Source organism: Struthio camelus, chromosome 18 (genome assembly GCF_040807025.1).
Source record: "Struthio camelus isolate bStrCam1 chromosome 18, bStrCam1.hap1, whole genome shotgun sequence".
Taxonomy (NCBI): Eukaryota; Metazoa; Chordata; class Aves; order Struthioniformes; family Struthionidae; genus Struthio; species Struthio camelus.
In genome coordinates this window covers 9170871-9183772 of record NC_090959.1, presented here as the reverse complement: position 1 = coordinate 9183772, position 12902 = coordinate 9170871, and the positions used below count along the sequence as shown (strand labels likewise).

General features: G+C 39.4%; 1 protein-coding gene across 4 annotated transcripts in view; it reads left to right on the top strand.

The window, feature by feature from the left end:
* The window catches only part of PREX1 (phosphatidylinositol-3,4,5-trisphosphate dependent Rac exchange factor 1), a 185002-nt gene that overhangs the window by 150579 nt on the left and 21521 nt on the right, over positions 1-12902 (top strand). For all 4 annotated transcript variants that reach the window (XM_068912114.1, XM_068912111.1, XM_068912112.1 and 1 more), the window contains exons 18-24: positions 2837-2985; positions 5488-5573; positions 7312-7448; positions 7896-8067; positions 10225-10412; positions 11154-11315; positions 11890-12100. In XM_068912114.1, coding sequence (XP_068768215.1) covers positions 2837-2985; positions 5488-5573; positions 7312-7448; positions 7896-8067; positions 10225-10412; positions 11154-11315; positions 11890-12100 — 1105 coding nt within the window. The remainder of the gene's footprint in view (positions 1-2836; positions 2986-5487; positions 5574-7311; positions 7449-7895; positions 8068-10224; positions 10413-11153; positions 11316-11889; positions 12101-12902) is intronic.

Genomic DNA, 12902 nt, shown 5'->3' with positions numbered 1-12902 from the left:
TGTTGTCCCTAGTGTACCAGCAACAAAATTGTCATGCACAGGTTGTGGTGGCAAACAGGGAGCTGGTTGGATTTTATTCAGAATCAGAGTTGCCAAGCATTATTTTTTATTATTACTGTTTTTTTTTTTCTTTTGATGCTTAGACACTTTTGTGAGCTGTTAGCTTTGCCGGTGTTCCCAAACTGTATTAAAAGTTTTAAAAGAGACTGTAAAAAACTGTAAAACTGTATTAAAAGAGAATTGCTGAAGCATCAAATTCCTGTACTGACAGGCTACTCGAATTGCAGTTTGGGAATTCTTTTTCTAGGGTGTATGTTCAGCTTCTCAGTTTCATCCCTAAGATTCATAGCAGTATCCGCCCACCTCCGTTGCTGACCTACAGCGATGAGCAGCTCTCAGCCCGGGACTCTCACCTGTGGTTCTGCCTTCCCTGTGCTCCTATCAGCACCTAGCTGTGATTGTAGCATTTGCTCAGCTGACCTAGAGGGAGGATCACAAAAAAATCCCATATCAGTGGCTGGTGGATGTGGATTGCTGCAGGGACGCATGCCTATCCTAGGTTCCTTTGTCTTCAGAAAAACATTATATAACCAGTCAATTTCTCCTCAGTTTGTACCTTGTCTTCCTTTCCAAGGCATTTCACTTACAGGGTAATGATAGCTGGGTTTATTCACACAAGTTTTGATCCTAGAGCTGATTTATGAACGATACACTTACTGTAGCAGAAAGAAGCAACACTGAAAAAATTACCGTTTAGGAGGTGCGGTTGCTGTCTTACTCTGAGCAGCCAACTGACAAGCAGATGTCTGGTGTCTGAACAGAGCATGTTCGACAAACAGCCAGTTGGCCCTTGGCCAAGCAGATGAATAGTAAATAGCACGCTGCTGGCATTTTGGAAAAAGCGGTGGCCTGGATCCAGACAACTGCATTGAGTCGTCATAAGGAGCATCCATTATTCAAAAAAATGCTAGCTCCATGACACTGTAGGTCTTTACTCTTCGAGAGACATGCTGTCACGTTCTCCTTAGCCTGGTTAGTTCTGTCCCACTAAAGTAATAGATTTTTGTCTGAAAGTGCTAGTTCATGGATTTAATATGATTTTTTGTGCAGGCTGGTATCTCGTATGTACAAATGGTCAGTTATAAATATAAAGAGGACATCGACAGGTAGAGTGATTGCAAGTGTGCAGACATTTTAGCTTGTTGCACATCAATTGCATGAGCTACATTGAGAAAATCAGCCCTAAAATATAATGACTTTGAAGATATATATATAATTATTATTTTGAAATAGAATTGAATGCAAATAGCAGAAACATTTCCATTGAATTATAAACCAAAGTTTATAAAATTCTATTCTAAGTTAAAATGCAGCTGTATTGTTACTTGTACATATTATCCATGTTATGGATTGTCTTTAACAAAAAAAAGGAGGGGGGGAGGAATGTTATTTCCAGGCACACAAGAGGATGTTACAGACCATAGAGAGCTTGAGAACTAAACTAAGGAGAGCGCTTCATAGTTTCTCCTGTTAAAAGCTTTGAGTTGAGCAAAAAAGCCTAGATTTTCTAGGTAAACCCACCTCTGACATTCAGACCACAGAATATATATAAGAAACGCCAAGCCAAGTGTCAGCAAAGTCAGCCAATCTTTCCAGTCCTATCCTTCCAGATTCACTTTTGCCACAAGTCAAATTTTTATATCTGGGATGAGATTTTTGCAGTAAGGTTTAGACCTCCTTCTTCCAAGTCAAGAAATTTGTCCATAGATTGCAGACAGAACAGGAAACAGGAAAAGGGGCTCGTGGTCAAGACTGTAGTCACATTTAGAAGAAAGCCCAACTGCTGGAGAAGACACTGTTCTCTAAAGAAGCAAAAAGTAACCAATAAATACTGACTCCCAGAGAAGGACAACAGAAACTCTGCTTTGATTTAACTGAAGAGGACATCTTGGGAGTGGGTAACTGGTTGAGTTCAAACTCAAATGAATCATTTCTTTTGCAGTTACATATTCCAGATGAAACATTTGAACCAAATTAGAGCCTGAAGTAACAGGAAATAAGCTTAATCTAGTGAGGGTGAACAGCTGGGCCCGTAGATTTTCTCTTTTTACTCCATTAAAAGGAATTTGATATTTCCTTGATGTCCTAACACTTAGTCAAGGTGCTGTTACATCACAGTTTAACTAGTATTGACTATTAAGAAGTGTATTAAGGGTTATTGTTTAGTGGGCAGAATAGGGGACCTGGATTCTGTTGTTGGATCAGCCTCTGACTTCCTCTGTGACCATGGCCAAATAACTAAAGTTACATGAGTTAGTTAAAGTTGGACATTGAAACAAAAGTGTTCTGGCTTTTTGAGGCAATGAAAAGCCAATACTTCACTTAAAGCAAAGGCAGATTTTTGCCACCACTTAACAACAGGTTACATTTATTTATCTGACTAGCTATGGATTAGTTTTGCATGGCTAGTGGCTGAATACTATGTTCTTGGCTTCTTGTGCCCCATCTGTAAGTTCTGTATTTCACTGGGTAGCATAGCTAGTCGGAAGGCTCCCGTTAAAAAAGTGTAGCAGAAAAGTACCAAGTAAGATGTATCTGTGAGATGGCATATCTATACAGATATTGGTGAAATCTTTTGTTTTGTGTAAATACAGATGGTTTTTAAGGGTGAATGACAAATGATTTCATGACCCAACTCTGTATATACAGTATTTGATGTCACAGTGATCCCAGGAACTTCTCTGGTGGGGAGCAGTTGAACCTCTCAAAGCACATCTTTGTAGCAGAGTCCCTGCTGAGGATCTGAATTTTCCTGTGGCGTTTGTTTCATTTGCAGATGGCTGGCCTGCAGATAGGAAGGAAGATCTATTCCATCAATGAAGACCTAATATTCCTACGCCCATTTTCAGAAGTGGAAGCCATCTTAAACCAGTCTTTCTGCTCACGAAGGCCTCTTAGACTTCTGGTAGCCACCAAATCCAAAGAGTAAGTGCCAGGATGACAGACAGAGAAGTTATCTAGAAACTTCAATTTTTTTTTTCTACTGTTTGTAGTGAGAACATTTTACCATGCAGAAGCTGCAGTTTGATTGGAAAACAAATGAGATAAATGAAATAGATGCAAGAGTCACAAATCATTCTCAGTGATGATCCTTGTGCCTCTAAAACAAGATGGGATATATTTTCTTTATACTGCAATTAACTTTTAACCTGCTTGTGCACAAATAGAACTGAATCACAAGAATTGATATCTATCTTGGTCATTCAGACTCTAGTATCTGTTTGAGGGAAGGTGGATCCCACCCCATTAGAGCTTGGCTTATTTTTGGCACTTTTATATGGCACTGACCATATCAGTCCATACAGTTTTTCAATTCATTATGGTATCTCATAATGAGGCTTGGTCCTGTTAAGGTCTCATGAATTATTAGATTCTATAATCCCAGAATTTGCCATAGAATTAAATCGCTCAATTCTCACTTGATGCAGAATTACAGAATTTTAGTCCAGGACCTTTTGATCTTGTTCTTTATTTTATTTGATTTTATTTTATTTTTTAATGGAATGGATCCTCTGCTGGTGTAAGTCAGCACAGCTGCACTGAACTTTACCTGAAAATGGAAACCAATATAGACATAAATATTATAGAAAGTTTCTGTCACTTGTTATTTGCTTACCAATTTAATACATTCAGAAGTGCCAAATTTTAATTAACAAACAGAATTTCCCATCTGTTGCATCAGAACGGCACAGACCGAAAGCAGGATATTGGTCCAGGTACTTGCAGGGTGTGCACGCACTTGCTAACGCTCACTGTCTCTGCTGACTGAAGTTTCCTCTGGTTTAAAACATCCTGCTCAAAATGAAAAGGCCTGCCGACCACAAGAGTTTCAGGTCTTTAGGGGCTTGCAAACACATAGCAGAATTCATTTCTTTTAGTTAACAATTATAAGGGTGCTGCTTGACATATTTTCACTCTGTGAACACATGAAGCTTGCTCCATCTTTTACATGGAGTATTCACTGAACTTTGAGTCTGTCTTCAGACAAGATCTCACCAATCTTAGATTCATCTTCCTGACACTCTGCATCAAGACCATGTATTGCAGCTGTCTTTAGTTTTAAATTTCCATAAGCTGAGATAGCATTCGATATAGAAACACAGTCTGTCAAAGCTGGTCATGGAGAAGTAAAGTCTTAGCTCAGGATCGCTGTCTTGTTTATTGTTTGCTTGTTTGCTCTTTACATCACTTTATATTAGTTTGATTCACAGAGTAGAGTAAATTATAGCGAATTCCTTCCAAATCCTATAAAGCACAAACTTAAACAGTTTTACTATGCAGTGTAAAGTAACTCTGTCTTGCATACGTGGATATATTGATTCAGAACTCTACTTATTGCAGATGGTACGCTTTATCTCAGTGATTATTAAAATCTAATTCCAGGTTAGAAATTGCTAGAATGGCTTCTTACAGAAGCATCAGCCCAATTGCTTCAGTATGGATGTCTGTCTTAAAATTCACACTCCCAGCTAACATCAGTGTTGGGAAATCTGTCATCCATCTCCTAAAGCCTAATAAGCGGATTGATTTGCCTATGGGCCTAACCTTAGGGAAGTTAGAAAGGGTGGAAAATATGAAGAAAGTCTACGTGGCTGCTGCCCAAGCTCTGTCAGTCTTTTTGATATTTGAAATAATTCTTTGAAGTTGTCATTTCAGCAATAAAGTATTAAAATTTATTAATCTGCAGAAGCAGCAGCTGAAGTGGTAAATTAGGTCCTGATGAGCGCACTGCTATCTGGAATTAGTGCCTCCTTTATTGGCTTCTTTACAAACATTTTTAAAGGAATCTTTTCACTGCGCTCTGCCTGGGGGAGTGTGGGGCTGCAGCACTCTGTCCAGTTTTGTGTGCTGTACTTCAGGAAAGACTGATTTGAGATCAGGGGACAGCAATAATAATAATTAATAATAATAATGGTGAGTGGTCTATAAAACATAACTTGTGAATAAAGATTGAAGAGCTGAGGTTACTAAGCCTAAAGAAGAGAAGAGAGAAGACAGGAACATATAAGTACGTGAAAGGCTGCTGCAAAAGTTCTTTTCCTTCTGTATACCATGAACAGGACAAACAGGGCTTTAACTGGTGCAAGCAAGATTCAGATTAGACATTTGGAGAAATGTTCTAACAGTGAACATCATGAAGTACTGAAAACAGATTGCCAGAAAGGTTGTAGAATCTTTATCTTTACAGCTGTTTGAAAATAGGTTAAACAGACATCTAGATACAGCTGTTTCTGCCTTGGAGAATGGAGATGGACTAGATGATTTTTTCAGACTCCTTTATTTGTTATTTATTTGCAAGCTGTGTGAGTGTTTTCTTTAATCTAGAACACAGCTGTGAATGCCAGAAAAAATACATTGTTAGAACTGCCCATTGCTCTGGCAGTCTTAACAAAATGCTGCTTTCTTTTCTCCTTGATTTTCCTGCAGGATTATTAAAATCCCAGATTCTCCTGAAGCTCTTTGCTTTCAGATACGGGGAGCAGCACCACCATATGTTCATGCGGTAGGAAGAGGTAAGTAGACGCACTATGGTATAGTTAAGGTTGGATTATATATTATTAAGTACCTTTATATATCTATATGTAAAAAAATGTAGATATATATATACACACACACATATATATATATATATGTTGTGGGGGGGGGGAGCAAGATTCAGGTTTCGCTGTCAAACTAGTTCTAAACAAGTTCTGACAACTCATTTTAATAACCATAATGACTAGGGACCCTTGTCATAGACCAAAATCCCACTCAAATATAAAAACATAGAACAAAGAGATGGTTCCTGCTTGAGACACTTAAAATCTAAATACAGTCTAAGAAGATTATGTCATTATAATAAGCTGAGCGTTGGTCACTATCTCTTCGACACAAACCGGGAGTAACTTGGTTCTGCCATAGAGGAAATCTGCTAGTATTGCAATCCACAGTACTGCGGAACGACTCTTGAGGAAGCATTGTCACTTGAGCTCTTCCAGCTTCGAAATGCGTCTGCATATTGATCCTAACCTGTAAGACCGCTAAGGTATGGCTTACAGCCACAGGGAGTAAAAGGTTAAAACTAAGATGGCTGAGGAAAAAGTCAAGGCATGATTCTGTGTGTTATTTCCTCAATTTGTTGCTGGTGGTCAGCTATAGTGGGGGTGACTGCAGTTGTGAATATGCTGATGGGCTCGTCAGTGCACAGACCATTTTCTTAATACCACAGAATATGATGTCAGAATGGAAGGCTACTTCTCCCTTTATATTAGTTTATATTGCTGTAAATTACCAATATAAGATAGAGGCAAACTGCTTCTTCCGTCTTTTTAAAGGAGAAAACACAGTTTGTCAGTGATAGTTACCAGTTCTGTAACTGAAACACACACTGAGCTGCAAATAAAGCGCAGCTTTTGCCTTTATTTTCAGCAAATGCAGAAACATGCTGTGTACCACTTCCTTCCTTCAGCACAAATACATGCGTTAATATATATGCATAGTTAGTGTACAGAAAACAGTCAACACCCAAATGCAGCCAACAACATTCTCAGGGAGGCACATTAATTACACCCTTTCATATCGGCACTTATAACCACTTTTTAACAGACTAAAGAGTACAAACTGGAAGTGCCAGCTAAAAAGATTTTTCTTTTTCAGGACTTTACTAGCAAAAGCCAAATTGCATTTGGAATAAACTGTATGAATTTTAAATTATGGTGCCTTAAAAAGTTAATCACCTTAACTCTAGATTTCTAGGAGCTGGATTTGGATCTGAATCTTGCTCATATGAATCTGGAGTAAATCCATTGATTACTTTGCTCTATGCTTACTCTAGTTTTAAGTATATCATAATCTCATTGTTAGACCTTAGCAGATTGCATTACAGTTAAGTATTCTGTGTCTTTCAAATGCAACAAGCAGAAACATATATAACTGTTAACATTTAAGCAAGACCTCAGCTAACATAAATATAAGGCTGGAAGGACCATCTAAAATTCCCAAATGATTTTCCATAGGAATTACAATTTATACCATAAATGTATTCAGATCTAGGGGCGCTCTACTTTTCCCAGCACTACTGAAAATATGAAGGATAGATACACAATGTGTTCCTCATTCACCAAAGCTCTCCTGGGATAAGTAATTAGCAAAACCACGACAGAACTCTGAACTAGCTTTTCTTCCTGCTCTTAACCAGAACCTGTTGAACCTTTCCAGTGGTCTCTTCCATAGTCAGAGGGCTTCACTGTCTAAATCCTCTCTTTTTTTCAGGATCTGAGGCTGCAGCTGTAGGCCTTCATCCAGGGCAGTGTATTTTGAAAGTTAATGGGAATAATGCAACACATGCAATTTATATCGACGTTCTGGAGCACTTTACAGCATACAGGACCAGACAACAGGAAGCACTGGTATGAATACAAGACCTTAAAGGAAATATATTAATTTCTCCACTTCTTCCCTTTCTTATGCTCCCTAAATATTCAGAAAAGCAACTTACACAGATCTGTTTCAACTTATTTACTCCCATACCGAGGCCCTGGAGTGAATTAAGGGAGTGGATAACGGTAAAACCCTGTAGTTGGCGACAGTTGCAAAATATCTACAAATAACACATATGACAATTCATACACTACATAGATTACTACGTATTATTAACTATTGCTAAAACTCAAAGTGCACCCAGATATGGATATAGATTTTATACACTCTGAATCAGAGGAATGCTGGGGGAATGCTGGTATTTCAGCCAACTTAGAAGATTCAAAATTGACATCCAGATTCACATTTGTAGACCAAATCTAGAGCGATCAGGCATTTTTACTGAGGTCATAGTTCAAGCCTATATCTTTTGAAAGGGATTGTACCAGTGGGTGTACAGAACACATGAAGATGCTGAGGAGGACAGAGCTCAGCAATCAGCATCCAGTGCCTATCTGAATGGCAGTCATCTCGGGTCCAGCAAAGAAGATCCTTCACTGAAAGGAGGTGCAGAATCACATCCCCTACAGAATATCCAACAGGAATCAGGTAAAGATTGTCATGGGGGAAGGAAACCTAGGGAAGACTGGGATGCTTTCAAATCATAAAGAAGGAAAACTGCAGTAGAAATAAGAAATGTAATTATTATTGTGGAAAATCTCTTATTTCAGCAGAGCTCTGTAACAAAATGAGGTCTGCCAGAGGAAGTAGTCTCAGACTGCAATTTATTTAGGAGAAACTAAAATAGAGATACCTGTAGAAATCATACCCCTGTGACTCTGAAGAGGCATGTGCTCTCCTCTGAACAGAAGAGAAAACAGGAATTCATTCTGGATTCTTAGATGTCTGTTTCCTGATCGTGCCTTAGAGAACCTTTATAAGTATCAACGTCATTTACTATGTAGGTAGAGGAAAAAATTCTTGGTACGTCTACTTTTATTGGCTGTTATAGCCCCAGTGCTGCAGTAAATGACTAGGGTCTTGCATGCTGAGAAAGCATGTACTAATTGGAGTTATTTAGTTGATAGCTTTGACGTCAAGCCACAAACCAGTATAATTACACAGTGTCTGAGAGCTAGGTTAACATATACCACACTGAAAATTCATTTTCATGGAACAAAGCCCTGTCCTGTGCCATCTGTAGTAATTGATATGCTCTTATGCATTAGGCTGCTAAATAAGGGAGACTGCCATGTAGAGCTAAGGACCAGTGGATATCATTAACACGCCTTCACGAAGTTACCTAAGTGAGAAAAACAGGCTAAAATGGTGACAAAGGAGGTTCCTTGTCAGAGATATGTGGACCCTATTTGGCATGTCAGCTGTGTAGTTACTACTACAGGCTCTCCCAGACTAGTCCAATGTTAGTCTTACCAGAAATTTTAAACAAAGCCAAGAAAGCTGTGAGCACAAGTCTGGGTTGGCACAGTTTAGCTTGTGAGGGGCAGATGTAGACAACCCAGTTCACATACACTAATATTCTAATCTACTTTTGCTGCAGTGAAACTCTATTTGCCTGTGTGAAAGAGTTCTGACAAAACTAGGGTCCTAGCAAGAAACAGGTTTGATATACTGCTTTCTACAAACACTGTTAGCATTTTTTAAGCTTATTCTGCTTTAAAAGAGCAAACAGATCCCATCCTTTATGAACTTTACAAGAGAGACAGTATCTAGAATAAAAAGGCTCAGCAATTTTGGAACCATTTGGTAGCCCCTGCAAACCAGGAGGTTAAAAACAATTGCAGCTGAAGAGGGAGGGAGTCTGTGAGTAACTTCAGCTGGAACAACATGTGTTTCCTGTGATTAAGTATGCCACCATTTAAAATGACTTTGCTGATCTGGAGCAAGTTTTCAGAACATTTTACCACAGTGTTAGCAAAATGTGTGGATGTACTTCCTCCAATTTAGAAAAGTGTAGCTTAAGATTTACCTTCATGTTTAGAGCTTACTAGATTTTAGAGGAGAATACTGCAACCAGATTCACTCCAAAGGACGGAGCCTGGGCTCTCTGAACAGCATTGGCAGCTTCTCTAGGACCTGCCTGAATCCCATGTAAGCCCTGGTGAGCTGGTAGTCCAATGGCCAAACTGCAGCTCCACAGTGGAATAGCTGGAGCAATGCCCTGGTAGAGGCAGGTGAGCAGTCCTCTGGCAGATCTCATTCTGACTAGAAATTAAAGCTGTCCTGTGGTGACAGTAGCATTCTCTGTGTGCAAAAATGTTATCTCCCTCTCCCGTCTCACTTTTGTATCTACATGTAAAATGCTTCTGGAGGACACCTTACAGCTTGGACAGAAAAGTGGCAGGTCTTCCAGAGGGTGGTTATAAACAGCAAGACTCTGAGATTAACATACTTCACTTCCCTTTAAGAGTTTCTGCTGGGAACTGTGTATCTGTATGCTGAACAGAGCTAAAAGTGGTGTCGTGTGCATGGATGTGTGCATAGATGCATACAAGAACATCAGAATGTGGCTTGGAGCACATGCATTGTCTCCTGTCACTGCCTGCAGCAGTGCCCAACAGCAAATGTCTTGGGAGGAGCAAATGTCTTCTTAAGAAGACCCTTCCAGCCTCTAGCAGTTTGTGGTTCAAAGACTTCTTCAGCCAAAGGTGGTATCTTTGCATTTAATACCTCTCAACAGATTTCTCTTCCATATGCATGCCTATATGCACGTGTGCTGCCTCTAATGACTTGTTTTGGTTTCAGCCCAAACACCACAGGCCATCATCTCTCCACTGATCATTAGTGATGAAACACCTCTCATTAGCCTGACTGTGGATAACACTCATCTGGAGCATGGTGTGGTGTATGAATATGTCAGCAGTGCAGGAATCAAATCCTTTGTCCTAGAGAAAATTGTAGAACCGAAAGGTTGCTTCAATCTCACTGCAAAGGTACCAGACATCGTACGTTGCCAGCTTCATTCCTAAACAGAACAGGGAGGCCGATAATCTCAGCACTCCTCTGGTGCTGGGCACTCCTGATGAGGAAGTACATGCTCTTCTCAATCCTGCCTGGAGTTTTCTTAACTAGAATGTACCAAATTATAACAGCTTTTTCTTGGTATGGGCAAGTCAGCAAGTGCTTGCAGGATTTCAGCTGTTAGGGGCCCAAAGGGGGCCCTCAGCTGTGGAACTCTCCCTTTTTCCTATCTGGTACAGCATTCTTTGCTGATAGGCAAGGTTAATCTTCTCAAGCAAGAATTGCTTTACCTTGGAAAAAAATTCTAGCAGCTTTTTCCCATCTGGGTGGGTCACTGAAGGAAACAGATAGAACTGCTACTATCAGAAACCAGCAATGCTTAGTATTTTGATCCAGATGTGCACAATAATGAGATGATAGTAAACGTTTCCGTCACATCCCAATAACATTATTATTATGTCCCATGAAAGAGAAGGCATGCCAGAGCAGGTAACTTTGACAGTGCACAGTGGCTATTTTGAGCCATATCAGATATTCTGAAAATTTCTGAGGAATATCTCTGGGGTTAGAAACGATAATGGTCCCCAGCTGCTAATAAAGGCAGCTTTATTCAACCATGTCAATATATGGGCTTTATGGTTTATCCAGTGGAAGAAAACTGCATTTTCCCGCACTGTCAAGTCTTATATCATTGTTCCTGTCTTCTCATTTAGATTTTAGAGGCGTTTGCTGCAGAGGACAATCACTTTGTAAGGAATTGCAAAAGGCTGATATCCCTAAGCAGTGCTGTGGCCACCATGCCCCAGTATGAATTCCGGCAAATCTGTGACACTAAGCTGGAAAGTATTAGCAGAAGGCTCGCAAACTACCAAGAGGTACAACGTTACTAGTTATTGGTGAAGTCTTGAGACAATACTTCATTGTGATCACTGGGTCTCAGTATTCTTTATTTATGAATCTGAAGTGCTTTAGAGGTAGGTGTCCTACTGGCGTGAAGACAGCTCTGCAAGTTAATTAAATTGCAGATTGTGAGGGTAAAGCAACTTATTTGTAAAGCACTCCGTTCAGCTTGTCAGAGCTATGAGTTAGAACATATTATTGCAGGTCCATCACCACCATATGATTGAATAAATGTGGCCACAAAATAATGATCAGTGTCTGATTTGTGGAATTAATATGAGCATAATTGCAGTGTATCATAGTGTAAATAAACTAAGCATGCTCTTTTGGGCAATTACCTGAGTTGTTTGAGAAGGTGCCCCTAGAAAGTACTGTTAATTGTTTTCATTTATTGTTTTATGAGCTTTTTTTTTGGAAAGTGTAATTTCAGCTGCAGTAGAAATCATATGATTCTGGAAAAGAAGGCTGGAAGGAAGAAAAAAGGATTGTCTATGTTGTATCATAAATTTTTGCAAGTAAAGTAGCACACGTTTGCTTTATTTCTCCTAGTTTGCAGATGAATTGAAGGCAAAGGTGAGCCCAGCCTTCAAACAAGCCATCATGGAACCACATGCCCTCAACAGTATGGATTTCTGCCCCACCAACTGCCACGTTAACCTCATGGAGGTATCATACCCCAAAAACACTACCTCAGCAGGGAGGTCGTTCAGCATTCGCATTGGACGGAAACCTTCTATTATTGGTCTTGATCCAGAACAAGGTGCTAATTAACTTTCAAAACCTATTAGTATTAGCTGCATAGAAAGTTGTGTCTTTCCACTGTTTAACAAATTGAAAATAAGTTGCAAAGAAGCACAGCCTTGCCAATACCCTTTTTTCCAGTACAATGACAGCCAGGTTGTGTTGTCATTGTCAGAATAATAAGGCCTTCATGGATAGAGAGGCTTCAGGTCAAACGTTTTTACTGGCTAAGCAGTGTGGTTATCTCATAATAACTTAAGTGTCCTGTTTGGACTTTGTAGAACTGACTTATTGACCAAAAGAAAAGTAATGAGGGCTAGTAATAGTCCTAGAAAAAGTGGTTTCATACTGTGAAGAGAGGTTATATTCAGGTGGAAAACTTTAACCTATTAGATTGTAGTGTGGTTACGTTTAGTCATTACTAAGTAATTTACACCTGTTTGAGCTAGAAGCCCCTACTCTGTCAAGAGGATCTATTTTCTGATAAATGGCCACTACATAGCATTTGTCTTACAAGCTGAATATTTGACTTCCAACATTTCCTCATCATAATCTCACATAATATACTTCTGATTTATTGTCTGGCAAGGTCAGAGTGCAGGAATGTTTGGAATGGACACATGGAAATGTAGACTAACCAATCTAGTCCGGAATACCATTGACTGTGTTCAAAACAAAGTCACTGAAGCCTGCTCACTTAAAAGCCCTGCTCACTTAAAAATATTAAAATTTCATAGTATTTTTAATGTGAGCTGAGGTGGATAAGAAAGTACCATATACCTTCTGTCAGCATTTCTAAATGAAAAAGGATTTTATTTCTC